This window comes from Furipterus horrens, unplaced genomic scaffold (genome assembly GCF_987537825.1).
Source record: "Furipterus horrens unplaced genomic scaffold, mFurHor1.1.pri manual_scaffold_4, whole genome shotgun sequence".
Taxonomy (NCBI): Eukaryota; Metazoa; Chordata; class Mammalia; order Chiroptera; family Furipteridae; genus Furipterus; species Furipterus horrens.
Genome location: NW_028327174.1, coordinates 61,649,905 through 61,673,558, shown reverse-complemented (window position 1 = coordinate 61,673,558; position 23,654 = coordinate 61,649,905). Strand labels below are relative to the sequence as shown.

General features: G+C 36.4%; 1 protein-coding gene across 1 annotated transcript; it reads right to left on the bottom strand.

Moving 5' to 3' along the window:
* Window positions 1–1,061: 1,061 nt before the first annotated feature.
* On the bottom strand, window positions 1,062–22,268 carry RXYLT1 (ribitol xylosyltransferase 1). Its single transcript, XM_090275636.1, has 6 exons — window positions 21,954–22,268; window positions 20,933–21,088; window positions 16,993–17,095; window positions 6,566–6,880; window positions 4,436–4,606; window positions 1,062–1,500 (listed from the first exon to the last, which is right to left on the bottom strand). The coding sequence occupies exons 1-6, from the start codon at window positions 22,120–22,122 to the stop codon at window positions 1,086–1,088; spliced, it is 1,329 nt and encodes a 442-aa protein (XP_090131762.1). The 5' UTR covers window positions 22,123–22,268; the 3' UTR covers window positions 1,062–1,085.
* Window positions 22,269–23,654: the final 1,386 nt, after the last annotated feature.

The following is a 23,654-nucleotide window of genomic DNA, read 5'->3' as shown; positions in this document are numbered from 1 at the left end:
TTTTTCTTATCTTTTGTAACTACTTAGATACATTTTATCATACTATGTGGGGAAGGAAAAAACTTTCCTTTACCCTCAAGGTTCTTCTGACTAGTGGAATAATCAGACGTGAGACAGATCAGCAAGAGAAAAAAACAAATTCAATACACACATAGGTATGGGAACCCCACACACATGAGAGTCAGAAACACCACATGCAGGAAAGGTTCAAGGATAAAAAGGGGGATTGAGGTACATAAGACATCCTGATACAAGAATGAGTTTATGTACCTTGGGGGCTTCAAAGGTTTATTGCAGGATGCTAAGAGCAAAGGTTTGGTAAATATAAGTTTGCCTTGCCCTATACAAAGGTCAATCTGTGATAATCTCCTATTATGGGCAAGGCCCCTAATTCAGGTCCTTCCAGGTAGCCAAGGGAGGGGCAGAAGTTTCTCTTGATCCTGAAGCTTAAGTTGCCTTTTGCACAGAAGAATCTGCACACCACTAAGGCATACTGTGGGGTGACTTATTCTGGACCCCCACAACTGCAATGTGTCAGGGAGGAAAAATAATCCTCTCCCCTTGAAGGTTTTCTGGGTGGACTAATAACCAAATCCGCATGAGGCAGAGTAGAAAGAGAAAAACAAATAGAAATTTAATAATATGTATACACTGTACCTCCTGTGTGCCTAGGAGAGACCCAGGAACACTGAGAAACTCACCAAAATGGCAGAAGCCATCACTTTAAATACCACATTCAGCTGAAGACAAAATTCATTCCTTTTTTGGAAAAAGTCCTGTTGAACAGTAAAAGGACACATAATAATCATTGTAACAAAATTATCTCAACAAAAATACATCCTGCCCGTTGAACAGCCCAGACCATAATCATCCAACTTCGTAAAAGTGAGCTGAGTAACATTTTAGCTTCATTTTCAGGAGTGGCCCAGGAAGGGGCACTTGGTCAACCATGACAGACACAATCTAGGGTCTACCAGGCACCTTAAAGAACACTTATAAATACACAATCACTCACCCACACACACAAACACACAATGTGAAATGATCTAAAAAATCAGATATTAGCTCAAAAAATTAGTTAATAGTTAACCTTTATTCATTAAAAATGAACTTTCTAAAATATTAGTAAATCTCATTTTTAGCTCTGTTTTGAAATGTTGATACCAGTGAAGTAACATTTTTCTTCTCTTAATTTTTTCTTGTAAAATTATGGTCTTCTCTTTTTCTAGAACAGCAGGAAGTTCCTTCCAGTTCTTAATAAAGATAAAGGGAGCGCCCATGGACTTGAGTAACTGCAGAGGAGCATTATGGGAAAGAGATGTATTTCCACAGCTGCCAGCTGTCATTACATCTTCTACCACAGGAACGGAGCCATAGGAGCAAGCCTCATATATCCTATAACATTCCGTGTTTACTCCTACTGGGCACAATGTGAGGTCACTCTGAAGCAAAGCTTCTTGATAATTCTTAAGGCTTTCATTTGTTTCCTGGGGCTGCCACCTAGAAAATCAGAAAAACAATGGTAGTTTTCACTTTTCTAAGCATATCTTTAGAAAAGATTTTACCTTTTAATGTCACTTACAGGCAATGTTAAACCCATCATAGAGAAGACAGGCAGAAAAGATAAATAAAATCTTGCCCAAACAGATTTCTTGAAAGTATTTAAGATATTGAAAAGTTCACAGCTATACATTTTAAAAATCCAGTGGTCACCATAAAATTTCTGAATGAATGTTATTTCAGCCAATATTTTCTGAGTGCCAGGTCTCCTCTCTGTACCTCTCTCCAAATTCCTGCCCCCTCAGAGCTTATGCTCTAGATCTAGTGGGTGAAGACAGGTAGCCACCAAGTCAAGTCAGGAAATTATTTAGAAGGGTTTAAGTGCTGTGAGGAGGGAGTTTCTAAGGAGGTAGTGTTGCAGTTTTAAAATAGGTGATCAGGGAATGTCTCATGACACGGGCATCTGAGCATGGAACTGGAGGTGAGGGAGCAAAACATGCAAATATCTGGGGGGAGAATAGACTGCAGAGAAAGCACCAAGGCCATGAGACAGCGTGTGCCTGGCATGTTCAATGAACAGCAAGGAAGCCAGTGTGGCTGAAGTGGAGTGACTAAGGGGGAAACGTGGAGAAGATGAAGTGAGAGAATCCTGCCATGGAGGGTTTGGATCACAAGGGTGATTGATCTAATGCATGTTTTATCAGAACCAATCTGGCTGTTGTGTTAACAACAGACTATACAGGGCCAAGGGTAGACGCTGAGATGCCAGTTAGAAAGCTAGATGTTTTCTCCTGCTTATTCCAATGTTCTCAGTGAAATAAACAATAGGGTCTTAACTTATGATAAGAGTGGTTTGGAAGAGAGAACAAGGTATAAAACGGTGTTCTAGGAGCATGGAAGAATACAGAGAAGGGAAATGGATGATTGTTGGGCACTTGAGGGTCAAGGTCATATATTAAAAGTGAAGTTACTTGGCAGCTTTCTCCAAGTGTGTCTGGTTGCATGGGCACAGGTATGGTGCAGGTGAGAGCTGGATCTAACCAGAGTTAGGGTTGGCTAAATTAGGAAACTAGGGCACTGAACATATATCCAATCATGACTGACTATGATGGTTAAGTGGGGTAAAGAAGAAAATGAAGTGAGCAAAATGACAATGAAAAGGGAATAGGAACAATAGGCTGTAAGTCCCAACTACATTGTAGAATATTATTACAGGGAACAATGGTTACAGGAAATTACAGGAAATAGTGGCTACAGAGAAAGATGCTGGAACTGGAGATCAAGGGGGAGAAGCAGTATGTGTATGAATAAGGTCTAGAAAAAAACATGATAGCAAACAGCTATGGTCAAGTGGAGACCAGATCATGGAGGAGAGGAGGTAAAGCAACTGCAAGACCAAGGTGATGGAAGGACCACCTGTGTAGAATTGGATCGCCAACAGTGAGATTGGAGTAATGTCAGGGAGTGAGTGCCAGGAACTAAATTCTTCAAAGAATTAAGGAGATAAAGCCAAAGGTCAGAGTATGACTTCACAGAGGAAGAGGAATGGATGGATTTGTCTGCTGGCAGGAGATTCACAATTGGAGGTTTTGGGGAGGAAAAGGGAGGTGGTCTGAGAGCAGCAACGAGAAGCAGGGAGGACACTTACTTGATCTCCTGGCCCATCAGTATGAGAAGAATTACAAGAATAATGCTATTCCCACACTAAACTTTGTCATTTTACACTACCCTCACTCACCCCATTCCAGGCACACTGTCCCTTGTTGTTCCTCAACCATGAGCATGCTTTTGCCTTAGTCTCTTTACCTTTGCCCTTCCCTTGCCTGGACTATTCTTCTCCCAGATACTTCATGTCTGTGCTTAAATGGAACCTCTTACTAGTGCTTTCCCTGGCCATTCTAAAACAGCAAATGCTCCACTCCTGATCCCTGGTTCTCTCCACATCGCTCACCTGCTCTTTTTTTTTTTACATGGCATATATCATCTTCGGACACACAGTACATTTTAACTGGTTTTGTCTCCTCCCACAAGCACTTAAATTCTTAGAGGGCTTGTGCTATGCTATGATCATTTTGTTCACTGCTGGATCCCTCATAGCTAAAACAGTTTTGGGCACAGAGCAGTTGCTTGACACATATTTGTTGACTGAATGGATATAATATGGTTATACAAATAGCAGAGTTGGGAGTTATGCTTTCTAGAAGGCAGTATCTCCTACAATGAATATGTTTCTAGATCTAGAAGGACACTTCTTAGGCATCAGTTCTGATGACTGCTTTATACACACAAAACTTCATTTTTTTAAAAATAAAGTAATTCCAAAATTTCTTCTTTCACTTCACGAACACCTGTTTCATGATTACCATGTAAAAAATAAAATGGAAGAAAGCTCTATTAAATCAGTGCATGCATGCATCCATCCATCTAACCATCCACTGCCCCATTTATCCTGGCCAACTTTATGCAAAATCCTGTTTTAGATCTGGGGATTCGAAGAAGAAGAATAAGTGGCTCCTGTCTTCAGGGTGATGTCAGCTCCCTGGAGGTGTGAGGGGTACTCCATGCCATTAATGGAACACTGAACTGGTCTGAAGAACATCTCAGGATGAAACTAAGACCTTATTGGCATATTCACAATTTCCTGTGTGTTAAGTGTGACTAGCAAATATTATCAAGGAAACCCAAACAATTGACATTTGCATGTGACAGTTACTAGTGTTCTTTGAGATGCACTATAGCTATAGGAGATTCTCCCTGTTTTCGATGTATACAGTCCAAGATCTTCATAGCTTTAATTACCAATCTATCTCCTTGGAAAAGACTGATACACTCGTAAATGGAGTTAACAATGTCTCTTTGGAAACCTGTGCTGTCACATAAAGCAACTCTCAGACTGAAGAACAAAATGAATGAATCAAGTAAACACTGAACTTACTGTTCTCTTACTGAAACCCAACAAAGCTTATCAATTTCATCTTGTTTTAAAATGTTCATTAGTGCTTGTCTGGATGAATTTTCATAAATAGTTCCTAAGAAATTACATAAGTAGGGCCTTTCATTATGCAGCATTGACCAGCTTGCCTCCACCACAGGAAAATTCCTATATCTATAAAAACAAGCACATATGAGTTAATAATATATGACAATAGAATTGGCTAAATTCCCATAACCCAACATCTTACCATGATGATATAGAAAGAAGAGATTTAAAATATGACTTTCTAAACCCCAAACTGTAATTTTCCATGCTTACTTCAGAAGAGTCCTTGAATCTACCAGCTTTAAAAAAAAAAGATTCTTACAATTACATCTTTTACAAAATTGCTATAGAGATTGTGTGCCAAAGTGCTTTGTGTTTCATATTCTTCAATTTCTATTACATACCTGTAGTTGTAAGGCAGGTTGAATTCAAGACCTTAAAAGTATAAATAACCTGCTACATTAATAATGATCATAATTTAATGAATGTTTTAGCCTTGTGATAGAATACATACTGTTAGAGCAAAGAGCTCCCATTTCAAAGGCTTTTCAAGTAGATTAAAACAACAACAACACATACACACACAAAACCTTGCATGCCATATAGGAGAGGCTTATTGCAGCTGGCCCATTTTTATGGGCATCTGAAAGTAACAGAAATCAAGTTGTGTGTTTGAAACACAACCTTCACATAAGTGCAAAGTTTTATATAACAGTCTACAGTACGTTTTCTCAACTTCGACATTACTGCATTTGGGGCCAATAATTCTTTGTCATGGAGCTGTTCTGTCTCTTGCCGGATACTGAGCAGCATCCGTGGCCTCTGCTCACCAGATGTCAGGATCACCCCTCCTTCCTCCACTTGTAGCAACCCCAAAGCTCTCCAGATATTGCCAAATGTCTTCTGGGGGGCAAAAACTGCCCTTGGTTGAGAACCACTGATCTATAACAGAGATACTGGCCCACTTCAACAATACCAGACTTACACAGAGGTTCCATTTTATAATGTATTAGTAAGTTATGTAGAGTTACTGTGAAAAAGTAATTTTTTTGGTGTCATAACATTTCACAAATACAGGCTCTACTCAAGGGATAGATTTTTCAGAGGCCTTACTTAAACCTGGCTATCCTTAATATAATAAACCTTTTTGTCTGATCCTACCTCAAACCTACTGAATCAAAATACTGTAGTGATAACCCAGGGATTTGATTCAGTCTTATTCATGTTCTTGTCTGGTGATGTTTGTGTAGCCAACTAGACAGTAGTCGAAGGCCACATCTCATAAGCAGTTATAAAATAATGAATAAAAAAATATCTTATTCAAACATCATGTTTGAATAATTCATCCATTCAACAATTATTTACTGAGTGCCTACTTTGTGTAGGCATTTTTTTGGCTCTGTAGATAAAGTGGTGAACAAACACAAAGAGACAGAAATTCCTGCCATCAGGAAGTTCATGTACAGTGGCAACCCTTCTTAAAGCCAACTTATTCTTAAGTTAAAAAGAAACAAACCTCCATTAACAGAAAGATTAAAAATAAGTTTTTCATTTTAAAGAAAGACTATATATATGACATATTGAAAAACTTTAGTTATTAATTCATTCCTTTTTAAAACAGAAACTTGTACAAATTCAACTAGTTTTAGTGGCAGATCTGATCATATTATAATGCTTCCAAGCCCAAGGGTACAGGGTGTTTCTGATTTAATATTGCCTTTAAGAAAGGTTTTTTGTTTTTTTTTTAATACTATTAGTTATAGGGATTTTATAATAATTGTTTGAAGAAGGCCAGTTTGTCTGCCATTCACTGCTAAACATCTCTTTAAGGAACTGCCAATAAACTTAAAAATTTATCTTATGCCTTGCAGTTTTAAAGCACAGAAAGGTAATTCATCTGCCTTCCTCATAAAAGGCTAAAATACTCTAAAAACATCATTATTATTACTGAAGCACGAGACTAAACCATAAATGGCCTCAAAAAAATCTCAAAAGAACTACATTTATTGCAAATTTAAAACAAAATTCCTGATTTTGAAATTCAGGTCTTAAAGTCTAGAATCATATCTAATATTTTGTACTTACGTTGCTACTCCTAAAGGCCACTGAAAAACATCCATGCCATTAATCCAGGGGCTGTCATATATTACAAAAAGCAGCTCCACGAAGCCTCCGTTTCTTTTGAGGAATTGGCTGATCCAGTCATTGTTACAATGTTCATTTCCAAGCAAAACAACAGTAACATGCTGGAGTGTTTGAGTTTGTACTAAATTTTGTACATAAAGTAACCACTGGGTGGCATAGAAGACCTTTGCTTTTTCTCTTCCATTTAAAATGAGTACCACGTTTTTCACATCGATGGAGAAGTACCCTGGGACTACAGCTGGACCAGTGATGAAGCTGTCAAAGGTAAAACAGACAAACAAAAAAGAGAACAAAGATATTTGGCACCAGAAGTTCCTAATCATTTTATATAAAATCTACATGGAGACTCAATCCATATTCTTTCTAGAAACATAATTTCTATAATACAAATTTCTTTTGAACAAATTTGGATGATGAAACTTTGCCATAGATTAATGAGAAGCCTTGGTTGTAGACAGACCAACTTGCAGATGATAATCAAAAATGTGGAACCCCCCCCACACACACTTTTTAAAACCACATTCCAAGTAAGTGCTGGCTGGAATTTGAGCTGCTAAGCAAAGAAATACAGCTGAATATTGTGAAACCCTGTGTAGTTCATACTGGAAAGGTGTTTAAGCCAGAAGTTCCCACCTCCTTTATGGTGTGAGCTGCTATTATACTATCCATCTGAATGAAATGTCTGAATCAATGAATGAGAAATTGTTGATAAATTAAGAAATGGTAGATGGCATTATATACATTCCATGAAGGTTAAGTCTCAAAAACATAGTATTACAAAAAGCAAGTAGCAGAATACACATAAAATGATAATTATATACATTTTAAAGTAAATTCAGAAAAAATTATGCTTATATATCTAATATAAGCATTAATATAAAAACTTGAACGGGAAGATACACACCAAATTCATGACAGTGGGTCCAAAGAGAAAAGGGCCTGGGGAAACAGTACAAAGAGAGCTTCACTTTTATTGAAACTATTTAATTCTTTTAAGAGGAAAGTTAAATATCTGAGGCAAATATGACAGAGAGCTGGAATTTGTTAGTTCTGTGTGGTAGGTAAATGAGAATCTGTTTTATTACTTTCTGTTCTTTAAAATATTAAAAAACTGTCAAAAGAAATAGATGTTTCATAACTAATATTTTCATCTTATGTGCTACTCAGACTACCAATACCATTGAAATATTTTTAACTAATCTGTATTAAATATTAAAAAATACCATTTAATCTATCTTAAAATTAGCCACAATGGTCCTGATTCTTTACAATCTGCGCATTGTTTTTTTATTTTAAAAATATATTATTTATTTATTTTTAGAGAGAGGGGAAGGGAAGGAGAAAGAGAGGGAGAGAAACATCAATGTATGGTTTCCTCTCGTGTGCCCCCAACTGGGGACCTGGCCTGCAACCCAGGCATGTACCCTGAACTGGGAATCAAACTGGCGACCCTTTGGTTCACAGGCCGGTGCTCAACCCACTGAGCCACACCAGCCAGGGCTGTACAATGTTTCTTATATCTTCAGTAAATGCCTCTATTTTTCATATTACACGGCTTGATACTTTGTGGACATACCTCATACATTATTATATTATTAGTTTTAGGTGTACAATATAGTGATTACCCATTTATATAACTCATGAAATGATCACCCTGATAAATCTAGTACCCATCTGAAACCACAGTTATTACAATATTATTGACTATATTCCCTATGCTGTATTTTACACTCCTGTGACTGTTTTTATAACTGACAATTTGTACATCTTAATCTTTTCCCCCTTTTCAAATTTCCCCCCAACCTCTCTCCCATCTGGGTACCATCAACTTGTTCTATCTATAAGTTTCTGCTTTAAATTCCACATATAAGAGAAATTACATAGTATTTGTCTTTCTCTGACTTATTTCACTTAGTATAATACCCTCTAGGTCCATCCATGTTGTTGCAAATGGCAAAATTTCATTTTTTGTGGCTGAGTAATATTCCATTGTATATGTGTACTACTACTTCTTTATACAGTTGTCTTTTGATGGATATTATCTTAGCTATTGTAAATCATGTTGCAATGAACGTAGGGATGTATATGTCTTTTTGAATTAGTGTTTTGGATTTCTTCAGATATATACCCAGAGGCATACTGTTTTTCTTAGTGGCTGCAACAGTCTGCAATCCCAGCAACAGTGCACCAGGGTTCCCGTTTCTCCACATCCGCACCAACACCTGTTGTTGGTTGATTTATTGATGATGGCCATTCTGACTGGTGTGAGGTGATATCTCATTGCGGTTTTAATTTGCATTTCTCAGATGATTAGTGACATTGAGTATCTTTTCATATGTCTATTGGCTATCTGTATGTCCTCTTTGGAGAAATGTCTGTCCAAGTCCTCTGTCTGTATTTAATCAAAGTTTTTTGTTTTTGTTTTGGTATTAAGTTGAATGAGTTCTTTATAAATTTTGGATGTTAAACCCTTGTTAGATGTATCACTGGCAAATATCTTTTCCCTTGCTAGGTTGTCTTTTTGTTTTGTTGATTGTTTCCTCCACTGTGCAAAAACTCTTTAGTTTGATGTAGTCCCATTTGTTTATTTTTTCTTTTGTTTCCCTTGTCTGAGGAGACATACCCCAAAAAATATTACGAAGAGCGATGTCAAAGAGTTTACTGCCTATATTTTCTTTTAGGAGTTTTATGATTTTGGGCCTTATTTTTAAGTCTTTCATCTATTTTTAAGTTTATCCTTGCATATGATGTAAGTAAGAAAGTGATCCAGTTTCATTCTTTTGCATGTGTCTGTCCAGTTTTCCCAATATCATTTATTAAAGAGACTATATCCCATTGTATATTATTGTCTCCTTTGTCATTGACAATACAGGCATGGGCTTATTTCTGGGTTCTCTATTAAAACTGAGTTTTGAATCAAAATCAGTCTATTTTCAGAGCTTAAAGTTGCTCCCCTGCCACTACGGTTAACAAATACTAGATTTAGTAGATACTAGTTTAAACACAAAACCTAAATATATATTTTGCTTGTCATAAATTTTATGACATTATTCTACAATGATACTGAACCATAGGGATCAAAAGTGTGTGTTGAGTTTGTCTTGGACAGAACCTAGCATTGGAGGTGGCCAATGATTCAGTGATCATTTAGTAATTTAAGTGATTCTACAGAATCAAAGGAGCTAGAAAATGCTTTAGAAATGATGATGATAGTTATGATAGATTTAAAACATTATTGGTAGTATATAAATACTCTCCTTTAGAATTATAGGTAAGAATAATTTTTAGAGCATAAGAACTTTTCCAGTCCTCCTTCCCGACCCTAGGCCAATTTTATGAAGGAAGAAATGTAACCTTGAGAGAGGTTATGTGCCTTACATAAAGGTAGTATTCACTTGATGGTAGAGATGGGACATAAACTTAGTTGTTTGGCATTAAGTCCATACAGATCACATGCCCAAACTATTTTAAAGAGTACCATATACACACTGATGTTATTTTTAAAAAGACATGAAACATTTTACTATGGATAACATTGACAATTATCTAATAATATTTCATTTTGATTTCTAAGTAGATAAGGCATGAATGTGCCTAAAAGTATTTTTATCAGAATAGTTTATGAGAGCATCCAATAATACCATGAGTCTTTAACTATGCCCTAAAAGATATATCTTTATCTGTTATTGCTTATCTTTGATATAACTGTTTTATTTATTTTTATTTATTTATTTTTAGAGAGAGCGGAAGGGTGGGAAAAAAGGAGAAAAACATCAATTGGTTGCCTCTCTCATGCCCCCAACTGGGGAGTTGGCCTGCAACCCAGGCATGTGCCCTCACCAGGAATCAAACCTGTGACCTTTCAGTTTGCAGGACAACTCTCAATCCACAGAGCCATACCAGCCAAGGCTGATATAATTGTTTTAAAGTATTATTTATAGGGTATGACTTTGAGGCATAAAACACTTTTCAAATGATATATATCTATTTATTGCTTTATATAAGAATGTAACAGATAATAAACACCTGTTCGGTGTTTTACAGTTCAATGAAGACTAGCAGGACAGTACATGTTAAATGCTATATTAAGTGATATAGAAGAAAATTGCCAAGGTAGTTCAAATGAAAGAAGAATCGGGAGAGCAAGGTAAAGGTTGAAATGTATTCCAGGAAATATAATATGAAGGCAGAGAGGCAAAAAGGATAAAAGGTGGTAATGGTTGTAGAGCACTTAACACAATACTGGTCACAGAGCTGCTGCTCAATAAATGTTACTACTACTCTGTGAAAAAGCAGGAAACAATATCATATCTGTACTAATATCTTAATTCTATAACAATGTACATAGAAAAAATGAAGTAGACATGACAAAATACTAATTGCATAACTCTTGTTTTTAAAAATATGGACAAAGTGGAATTAGAGTGCTTAAAACTTATCTTTTTTTGAATTTTCTACATTATTAAAATAATCACTTGTCTTTTTTATTACAAACCTGTCTTTAAATAGAAAACTGTAATTTAAAAAATAAACTTGTAATATTTGAGTGTCGAATATTTTAAATAAGTAAACAATCTTAAGCCAATCAGAAACAGGTTAAGATGGAAGAAGACATTTTATGATTTAGTCAGAAAAATAAAACTATAATTTTCTAATCATAAAAATTTCAAAAACTCAGACTATCTGGGCCTTTTAATTACAAAGACCCCATAACTAGAAATATGCTGTATTTGTACAGAAAAAAGCAAACAGACAAGAAAAATCTTCCATAGTATTAACTTACCTGGACATTGAAAGACTTGTCCATATACTATTAATTTGGGAGCTATAAGAAGTGTCGCAACACTTGGTTTATTCCATGAATTAAAATAAAATAGTATAGTGAGTTGTTCTCAAATATCACTTTCACGTGAAAGAAATACTTTTAGTTTTTATTGATCCATACAAATTAACAAAATGAAGTATGATTCAGTCAGGGAACACTGACCCATTTTGGAATCTCCACAGCTCCATTTTGTAGAGAGCTCTTACATGTCAACAGTAGGTATGTTGGCCCTTTTGCTCTGACAAATCAGCTTTCCAGACCTCAAGGCCATGTTTAGGTAATGGTGAAAGCCACAGGGTCAATAATGTGGAGCTAAGGCGTAGGTCATAGGTTCCCAAACTTTCTTGGTTCCCAGAGCCTTCAGTGTTTCAGTAATTTTTTCACAGTGTCTCCCAAGCCAAAAGAAATGAGTTAATAGTTCAGTTTTTAAAGTTATGTAGTCCAAACAACTTAGTAAGTATTTGTGTTCTAACAGCTTAGAAGCTACAATACTTAAAAGAATAAATACATGGAATATTACTCAGCCATAAAAAAGAATGAAACCTTATCATTTGCAACAGCATGGATGGATCTAGAAAGTATTATGCTAAGTGAAATATGTCAGACAGAGAAAGAAAAATACCATACAATTTCACTTATATGCAGGATTTAAAGAACAAAATAAATGAACAAATAAAATAGAAACATAGTCATAGATTTAGAGAACAGACTGATGGATTTCAGAAGGGTGGAAGGTTGGGGAGCTGGGTGAAAAAGGTGACGGGATTAAGAGGTGCAGATCGGTAGTTGCAGAACAGTCATAGGGATGTAAAGTGCAGCACAGGAAATACAGCCAATAATATTGTAATAACTGTATGGTGTCCATGGGTACTGGGAATATCAGGGGACACTTTGTAAAGTATATAACTGTCTAACCACTATGCTGCACCCCTGAAACACAAAATAATATTGAATGTAAACTGTAATTGAAAAATAACATTAAAAAAAGAATAATAGACTATACTGAAAGAAGAATTCCTATTTCATTCTTAACTAACCACAAATACTGAATACTGCAATGTGTGCATCTGTGGAGCACTGTACAACTTCTTAAACCTTGGCATCAGAGTGAACACTGCCACAGCCACTGCCTGTCCACTTTGATTTTTGCATGGTACTTGTATTTTATCACAGCAACCATGGAAATCCCAGCTCCACAAAGGCATGACATCACTGAAATTAATGTAGGGTGATCTAACGTTGAAACTGTGAGCTACCTTGAGCTTGCAGTTTGCATGGTGCCCCAGGATGCATCAGTATAGTCTGGGGAGCACAGATCTTGGTAAAAAAAAAACTTGAGGGGTGAAAAAAAAATTCCTGTAAGATTCAGATAGTTGTGTGTGTGTTGGAAGGTGTTCTGGAAATTCAGTTTTGTACAAAATAGGTAAGTACACCAAACTTACAAATGGCCCTTACATTTGAACAGCTGTTGCAATTCACCCTGCTTTTCTGGGCAGAATTTACTGCGATGATTCTACATCCTTCAAATTCAGTGTTGATGATGGAACACTGCCACTCCCCCACTAGCTTGGCTGGAGTGGAAGAACGAGCACCATGAAAAATTAACAATATTGTCTTTACTTTGTAATAAAAATTTTGAGACTTGTATTGATTGATGACCCAGTGTTTGACTCACATGTAGTGTCAAGCTATTATCTATAAAAGCTTGCATGCACTGTGATGAGTAATGAGCTAACTTTTTACAATAGTAATACCTAGAAATTCTAAAAAACAGGTTCAAACATATTTTATTCTATCACGTTCTTTAGAAAAAAGTTTGACTTTTTTATAAGTGGCAGATGCTTGTTGAAAATATCATAATTGAACAATGACAACAAGTTAGCATCTGGCTTTTGTCTTATCAAATCAGATATCTATCTATCTTATGATAATGCCTGCACATGGAAATAACAGGATCTGAAGGCAGTCTTCTGGGGATGAGCAAAGGCCATGGTGAACAGAAGTAAGATTCTGCTTAAGGAATTAAAAATAAAGTTGCCCAATAAAATCAAACCATAAATCAACATACGATGGATCTAAGTATAGATAGGCAAAGTTCCAAGAGACAGGATGAATCCCAGGGTAGCTTGTAACCTGCTTGACCATATTAATATAAATAATATATCAATTTCTATAGCACAGCTAACTGAATGTTTCTTAACTGCAGGGACCAAAAAGGAGAGAACCTGGGCTCTATAGCAGAAAACACTTAATAAAATGTTTGAATAATCATTTATCGGTACTTGAAGATTCCTTTCAAAAAACATCCAACCTTTTCCTAATTTCAATACTTAATTTGTCATTTTAACTTAAGTGATCTTTCTAATTCAAAAGCTGTGTTCTTTTTGAATACCCTGCATGGAAGTTAAGCTGATGTTACAAGTTTGTAATTTAAAAAATCAGCTTAAGTCATTTAATCATTTCAATTGCATTCTGCATCCTATAAAAATAAGTTTGAGAAATTTATTTCATTAAGTTTTGCGCATCTTTTGTCATGCCATGAAAATTCCCTTCTTTTTTGTATGGTTACTGAAAGCTGTGATAAAATGATTAGTTCATTTACATTCATGTGTGGGAATTACACGAGAATTTGAATTTTTTCATGTAAATGGTGATACAGTTAGGTGAGATTTTTCTGTTACAGTACCCAAAGTCAGCATTTAGTCCTTAATCTTTGAGGGTTTCAATAAAAACTGTTTACTTAAAAAAAAAAAAGAATATATGCATAAGGTATTTGTGAGGAGGTACATGATGGAGAGATAGTAGACAATAATGGAAACAGAAAAAGAACTGAAAGGCAGGGAGATGTTGCAGTACCTATTTAAGTAACAGTAAAAATAATAAAACTAGTAACAACAAGACTTCTATAGTGATTACTATGTGCCAGAGACTGTTCTAAGCACTATACCTCTTTCAATGCACTTAGTTTTCAAAACAACCCTGTGGAGTAGAAACTACTACTTGCCTTATTTTAAACTTAAGGAAATTCAAGCCCAAGGTCAGACAGCTAATAAGAGGTAAAACTGGAATTTGAACTGAGATATTTGGCTGCAAAGCCTGTGCTCTCACAACTCAATCACACTGCTACACTGTCCAGAGGTGACGGGTCTTCCTGAGGCTGACTCAAAAGCTCAGGTGCCCCACAAGTACACACAGTTAGATGCTGAGGACAGAGTATGCATATTACTGATTTGCTGGTGAACAATGAGTCATTCATTCCTTTCTGAACCACATGGAGTTTGGAAGTACTATATATGGTTAAATTCTGTATTTTGATTCTATATTTAATCAAACAAACTTCAAATAATTGGGTATCAGTTGTAGCCTGCCTATATGGAAAGAATGTGCTGGTCAAGTCAATATAAGCGTGTGGACTGATAGTTCTAGTTCCATTCTAGTTATTTCCTTGGAATTCTGGATTACATTCTTTGGGCCTACAAGTCGATAAGAATTAGCATTCATAAGCCTGATCAACCCTGGAATACCAATGATATCCTTTCTATTTCAGCCTCAGAACTATTGTGAGGGTAAAAGTAAATGATATGAGCTCTTTGAAAACTAAAACATTTATTTAAACAAAATATATTACACTTATTTACAAGTACCCTGATAGTACTGAGAAATTTCTTCAAGATAACCCTTTACTTCTGATTCACTTTTGGTCAAATAAGGATGAATGTGTTAAAATATTTAAGCTAGTACTCATGTAGCTCTGTTCAACTCAAAACTTGCAATTTCATATTAATTCACTAAAAACAAGTCAGACAGAAAAACTTAACCATATGATTTCACTCATACATGAGATATAACACTGAAAGCAACAAATGAACAAACAAGAAAAAACAACAATTCATAGACACACACAACATATGGTGGTTACCAGAGGGAAGGTAATAAAGAGTAAAAGGGGTCGAATATGTGGTGATAAAAGATGAGTTGACTTTGGGTGATGGGCACACAATGCAATATACAAATCATTTACCATAGAAATGTGCACTTGAAATCTATAAAATCTTATTACCCAATTTTACCCCAATAAATTTAATTAAAAAATAAGTTTATTAATTTTGGATAAATTAATTTGCAATACTACTTTTCACAAGCCTAAAAGTTTAATAACTTGTTTAAGAAAATCTGCCACAATAGTAAACTTCTTTGACTATACAGTTCTCTTAAGTTCTAATAGAAAACAGCATTGCTATTTGATAACATAAAATCTCAGGTAAAAATTTCAGAAGAGAAGATTGTCTTTTGGGAATTAATGCTGTTTGCTCAAATCCTTTAGTATTATTACAGTAATAGCACATACTAACTTTTCCATAAATTTTTAAGAATTTTTCTGAAAATTTTATATATTGACAGAACTATTAAACTAATACTCATAACACATTTACTTTTTAAATATCAAAATATTATATTTACATGCATAATACACAATTTCAAACGCCCAAATCCAACTATTGTAAGTTAAGGACTATGTATAAACTCTTAAATGGGATTATCAATAGAAGCCTGGAGATGAAAGGAAAAATAATCATAACAAATGATGATATGAAAAATCTGTCTACTTTTCAAGAACGATTACTTTAAAAAGATTTGTGCAATAAAATTGCTTTCTAAGTTTATATAAAATAAATAAAAAATTAAAGATGCAACAAAAATTCAAATAAAATTGAGATGAGCTACAATATAACTTTTCCTCTTGATACCTCTAAGTAATGGAATCCTAATACAAAACAGTATCTTTGGTTCACATTTTTTCCCCTAATAATATAATTTTTACATGAAGTTAACAATTTAAAACAATAATTTTTTATTTCAATAAAGAGCAAAATCTAATAGAAAACAGCATTCCTTCATTATGATAAAATTATCATATAATTTTTCTAAATAAAATCTTAATTCTACCTATTAAAAATCTTTAGAGAATATGCCATCATAATTAAAAGTTTTATAAAAATAAATGCTCAAAAAAGTCTTAATGCACTCGTTTCTAGTATTGCGGTAAAATGGTAACCTACATCATTAAATCATTATAGAACTCATATATAAAATGTTTTAATAAATAAAAATTTCAAAACTCATAGCAAGAGCTTTTATACCATCTATTATTATAAAAATATATAACATAACTATTATATGACAGAGAAAAACTAAAAATTATTTTGTTTATACATTATTCCTCCAAGATATGAAATGTTAAATGCTTAACAATTGTTATAAAATTTGAAACATGCATTTTTTCACCTAATCAGAAATAGTTCAATAAGAATGAAACAGATACATGATTCAAAAAAGAGGAGTATTTGTACTTAATTTCTTAAGAAAATGTTCAAGGTAAGGTTTAACTATGAATATATTCATGAGATTTATTTCCCTATTCTTTACAATAAGTTGAAGTGGCAATATTTTCTATAACTATAGATTCCTCCTATTTTTCATCTAGTATTGGCATAAAACATTGCATGGCAACACAGCAAAGTTCATGTTGTATTATTAATACCTGTAATGTGTTCTTCCTACAACTGCATTTCCTTCTCTCCACTGAGCGGTAACATCAGTGGGATCAAGTATGCCTTCAAAAATATGCTCCCAGAGATACAAACCTAGTAATTAAAACAAAAACAAAAACATTTACTGTCTGGTCTACTCTGGTGTGCAGGATGAACTTATATTCTGCTCTTTTATATCATTTGAGCGGGAAACCAGATTTTTTACCTCTTGGTCCCTTGGCAGGCAGTGCTATCAAGCAATAACTCAAAGTCATCTGTATGGCAGCAATAGCATGATAGATAGAACTCAGAGGTTGTCAGTGTGAAATATGGCAAAATGTGGGTTCCAGACAATAAGCTCTTACTCTAAATTTGAGAAACCCCTAACTATCATTGGACCTTTACTACCTATTTCATCCTGAAATGTGTTACAGTACTATGTAAATTACCACAGTAAGTCCTTACGTAACGTCCTTAATAAGTTCTGTGAATTCAAGTGGGTAGGTGTAAAACAAAACCAGTTTTACTTAGGCTAATTATATAAACCAGGAGTTAAGTTCCTATGGTATCTCATCAGCATTATAATAAAATGACTTGAATTAAAGGATATTAGGAGGACCTGCTGTATATGATTAGAACTGTTTCTATTTTATAACAAACTGGCAGGATTCACTATTTTGTGCCAAACAGAATCAGAGAAGTCCATGTATGTACATACACATTCACTATGTCAAGGAGATATTACCTCCTTCTCCCTTGAACACACATGTCTCACTGCATGATGCCCTCTGCAGACAAGTGCCACTGCATCTTTTCTCCTTAGGGCAGCCTCTGATGTTTTACATGATTTCACCTTAATGAAAGCTCTGAGAGTAGAGGAAACTAGTGTCACACGATAAAGAAATCTGAAGTAGCCTGGGAACCCCACTTTTGTTATGTTTCATTCTCATTATACTCCAGAACTAAAGGACACACGCACACACAACATGTTTAAAGACTTGGCAAATGGGTTTAGCTTTCTAACTGTGGCAGGCTGAATAATGCCTCCACCCTAAATGTCCAAGGATGTAATCTCAAGAACCTGTGAATATGTTATGTTACATGGCAAAAGAGACGTTCTAAATGTGATTGAGGATGCTGAGGTAGGAGATTAACCTGGATTATCTGAGTGGGCTCTTTGTAATCACAAGGGTCCTCACAAGAGGGAGACTGAAGGGTCAGAGTGAGGGAAGGAGATGTGAGGATGGAAGGAGGGCTCAGAATGATGTTGGGCCGTGAGTCAAGGAATGCAGGTGGCCTGTAGAAGCTGTAAGAGACAAGGAAACTGATTCTCCTCTACAGCCTCCAAAAGGAATATAGCCCTGTGGCCACTTTTTAGACTTCTGACTTCAGAAATGTAAGATAATAAATTTGTGTTGTTTTAAGCCATTTAATTTTGGTAATAGGTTATAGCAGCTATAGGAAACTATAGATTATGGGTACCTAGAAATGGGGTATTAATGCAACAAATATTTAAAATTCTGGAAGTGGCTTTGCAATGAAGTATGGAAAGAGGCTGAAAGAATTTGAGGATGATTTTAAAAAAGCCTAGATTAGATAGTCTTGAACAAATTATAGGTAGATATATGGATGTTAATGACTCAGCTACTGAGAATGTAGAAGAAAGACGGAAGCACGGTAGGAAAAAACCTGTTATCGTCTTAGGGAATACCTAAATCGTAAGCAGAGGGCTGGTAGAAACATGTACTTTAAAAGTGTTGCTGGTGAGGGTTCAGGAAATGAGCATGTTATTAGAAAATGGAGAAAAGGGGATCCTTGTTATATGGTCATGTACCACATAACGGCATTTCAGTCAATGATGGACTGCATATGTGATAAGATTACAGCGGGGCTGAAAAATTCCTATGCCTAGCAATGTCGTAAAGTCATAGTACATTACTCATGTATTTGTAGTGATGCTGATGTAAATAAACCTTTTGTACTGCTAGTTGCAGAAAAGTATAGGATTTACTTTACAGTAGAATATACCATTTAGGTTTGTGATATGTGCATAGGACAAAATTGCTTAATGACACACTTCTCAGAATATATCCCTCTTGTTAAGTGGCACATGCCTGTATAACAGCAGAAAGCTTAGCTGAATTGTGTCTTGAAGTTATGTGGAAAGCAGAACCTGTAAATAATAAACTTGGATATTCAGCTGAAGAGATTTCTAAGAAAAGTGTTGAGGTTGTGGCCTGCTTTCTTCTTGCTGATTATAGTAAAACATGAAAGGAAAAAGAGATTGAGGGAAGAACTGTTAAGTAAAAGGGAAGCAGTACATGATTTGGGAAATTCTCAGCCTATTCAAATTGCAAAAGAAGTGAAAATTTAGGAGATTCACTGTCGGAAAGCATCTTATTGAAAGAAGGCCAAGGAGGTGAGTTGGTATCCTTTTGGCCAGTGACTCAGAAGATTAAAAAGATCATAATATTTACTCATAGAGAGGGCTCTTTGAAGGTATTAGATGTGTAATTTATGGATCTCGTTCAGTAATCTTCGCAGAAGCCATAAATGGAGATGGGATTGTCCAGGAAAGACCTGTAGAGGAGCTCTTTTCTAATGCAGCAAATCCTCCTGACATACAGGAGACCCACAAGGTTCTTGAGAATGTTGTGTCAGCAGAAACCCTGGCAACTTGGACTAAAAAGGACTGAGAAAGTTTGAAATGAAGGAGAAACAGACTGTAAAACTACTGATCTGAAAACATATGCTATCCTTCATGAAAAAGGGAGGATGACTCCAAAGGCAGAGCTGAAAGGCCAGAAGCAAAGTTTTGAGCCAAAGATTATTCCCAGGCCTTGAAACCTAATGGAGTTTGCCTGGTTGGATTTCAAAAGTGCTTGGATCAGTGACTCCATTTTACTTCCATTTTCTCCCCTTTTAATGGGAATGTCTATAATTGGTATGCTATTACTGTGCCTGGGGATAGGTTGATGAAAGTAGTTTGCTAAAACTCATCCGGTCACTTTGTGCTTACTGGAGTAAAGAGAGAAAAATCTAGAAATATTGCAACTTGTTAAGATGTAGATTTAAAAACAAGAATGGGGAAATGGTGACTTAAAAGAATTACTGTTAGAGAGCTTATAAAGAAAAAATTATTAGAGTTGATGATGGCAGGCCTGCTTCTGGGTACCTGAGATTTAGAGGTAAGTAGTAATCTTCAAGGATATATACTTGCATGCAACTGTAAATGAATTTATGAAACCCCATGGGCCAGGCTTTGTCCTCTGTTTACTTTCCTCTCCTCTGGTACTTTCTATCCATATCTCTTATTGTCCATGTAAATCCACCTCAGGTTTAAAGGCCAAATAAAGCCCCTTCTAATTCACTAAACTCTCTGATTCTTCTAAGAATTGAGGGTTCCATTTTCTAATTGACCATAACACATAACTTGGAATGCTAGGTTCTCATGATATTCACAGGAAAATGCTTTGTGGGCAATCAAATCTAATCAGCTGTATATTATATCCCCTTCTTGGACACTGGCCTACGAAAGGCTCTGAGAAAACAATAAAGAACTTGGTTTAACTTTGTAAAGGTCAATGTTTCCCAAACTTGTTTGGCCATCAATGGCAGTGGCCACAACTTATACTTGTGTATCAAGTATCAATAAACACAGATTCATGAAAATTCAGTGGACATATTCACTTAACTATAATATGCACACACAAAGCATTCTTTGTATCTACAAATCAACTTGTGCTCAGATAAAGACCAATAATAGAATGCGTGTGTATTTACACAGATATTGCCAGACAAAAAATGAAATAAAATACTTTAAAAAACGAAAAAATGTATATTTTAACAAATAAAATAAGCTATAAATGTATTAAAATAAATTGAATCTAATATTAATGTAATATATTTTGTGATGCTTTTTGCATGTGTTAACTCTGCACAATAACTCACCAATGGCAGCTTTGCCCCAGATTTGTACTCGGAAGTCTGTTTTCCCTTTTGTGGATTTATTTAATACTTGAAGACTAGTTTTAAATCTGTGTTGTTGCTCTTGTTTCTCATCTTCCTCCCAAGGATTCCATTCTTCACTTCCCAAAGTAGATTGTTCTGTGTTTTAAAAAGAGTAACAGTGTTGATCAGTAAGACAGAGATAGAGTTGCAGATAAATTCAAACCATTTAAATTATATATTAGAGAGTTCTACCTTTACTTTTTCAAAGAGGTAAAGCAATTAAATTTGCACTGGTTAAACATACACATGTTTTTAAAAAAGGAAACTAGAATCTAATTTTTATTAACCCCTTACTCTGAAAAATCTTAGAGATAAAATTTAACACAACACAAAATTATCTCTCCCAAACAAAAACCTTCGAAAATAACTGGATAATATGTATCAAGTTACGAGTTTAACTTTTGCAGTTCTTTATGGATTGTGTATATGTAGCCTATACATAAAAACTTAAGAATGAAGTGTTTTAAATACTGTTGTGTAAAATTCTGAAAAAGGGAGGGATGAGCGTCTGTCCGATCGTAACATGAGTCAAAATACAAGCCAGGCCACCAGTACTTGGAGCTAAAGCGTCCCGGCCTTCTGAAATCACTGAACGACTACAGAGGCTCTTCGTTTCAATACGGAAATAGACGTCTTGAACCCAGCAGCATTCCTGAGAATCCCTGGCATTTTGTGACAAGTTTTAAAGGTGTGCACGTCTGTCAGCTTTGGTAAGAGGAGACAGCGTGCGGGATTGGGGCGGGACTGAGGTATTCGTACACCCTCCGATTCCGCGGCCAGGGCAGGTTACGGAGAGCTGGAGAAGGAAAAGCGCACTGCGGGGCCCCAGGGCGATCTCGGACGCAGGAGCGGGACCCCCCAGCCATGCGGCTTGGCCCCGCCCGACCCCCACTAACCCCACTACCCCGCGTCGGGGCATGCAGCCAGGGACCTAGGCCACTGCTCCGTATCCGTATCCTACCTCGGCCGCGCCCCTCCCGCGCCGGGGCCGCCCCCTTCCTAAGGCCCCGCAAAGACGCAGCCGGTGCTCGGCGGCTGCGCCCAGAAAAGACGTGGTACGCGGCGTAGAGAGAGAAGAGGCAGTACAAGGCGATGAGAAAAGAGCACAGCCGTTTCCGCGTCAGCCGCATCCCACTTAAGCTTCCAGTCGGGCCACCGCCGCCCAGGAGCGGGGCGGTAGGAACTGCAGACACTCAGCGCCGCTCGCCGGGCTCCATCCGGTGCAGGCCCTGGCGCAGGCGGAGGGAATCAGCAGAACCCCTCCGGCTCTTACGCCCCGCCCAGGACCCGCCCAGGACCCGCCCAAAGCTTCTCCGTCCCGCCTCTGTCCGAGCCCAGCTCAGGCCCCGCCCCAGCCCCGCCCACAGCGTTTCCCAAGCACCTCCTGTAGCTCTTCCCTTGCTGGGTGCTGAGACCCCGCTAGTCTTTCGTTGCAGAATTGGGCGTTGGAAGACTAACCAACTGAGGGCACAGATCATGTCAATTTTTGTTTAACATGTAATCCCCAGAGTTTAGCATAGGGCCTGCAGCATTGACAGATGAATGAATATAAAAGTCTATTAAAAAAATGAAGTGGTCATAGAGGCAAACACTGTGAACGTGATTAATGCCGCTTAGAGATGATTAGAACGGTGAACTTTGTGATATAGACACCTTACCATAATAAAAATATTTAAAAAAATACTATGATGTGACTTGAATAAACACACAGGCGTGTAGTCTTTTGTCAAATAGAGGTTGTAAAATTGAATGTTGCCAATCAACTTTCTATGTCAAGCCTTGTGAAATTGGGCTGCAATTTTTTGTCAGTTGTGTCCCGTATTGTTCAACTTGTCCGGTGGTCCTAGTAGCCAGAGAGCTTGTGAGACAGGTGTGGAGTAGCCAGAGAGCCTGTGGGACAGGTGTGGAGTAGCCTTAGAACCTTCAGTTTGTTGTGCCCTACTGATTCAACTCTCGGCCCTGATGCAGAGTCCTCAATATTTTTGGATAAAGTTTCCACCCTTTTAGTAGCAAAAATTTACCTTTTCTGAATTTGCTGCTCTTGAGGTTAGGTCTCTGTCTTTCAAAGTGACACCATAGATAATTTGATAAGGAGAATTGTACGACAGGAAGGAAATTTAAGTCTAGAGAGGTGAGGAGACTTGACCAAAAGTGTGTACTTGTAAGTGGCTGTGGTGAGACTAGAATCTCTGCGTCTCTTCTTGACATTATAGTAGCTGCTTCCTTGCTCCTTATCTCATCTGTTTTTTGTTTTGCATAACAATATCAGATACTAATAATGAACCCAGATCACATTTGATGAAATTATCTTCCATGTATACAAAAGGAAGAACTATTAATCACTTAATCATTAGGGTCCAATATTGGTAAGCCCCAATGCCTTTGGTTAGCTGCCTGAAAACAGTACACATTTATTAGAAGTCCACAAGTACAAATTTCTTGTGATATCTGGCCAAAATTTCTTCCTAAGTTTATCAAGGTTTCAGTAATACTCTAGAAATGTATTAACTACTTTGAGAGATTTTTCACAGCTTGGCCACAAGCCTTTGTTTCAAACTATTTGTAAGATACTTCTAGTAGGGGTTGGCCATCTAACAACCAATAAATTATTAAATATAGCTCTATTAAATTTATAAAAATCATTCCAAATAAGATATATTTT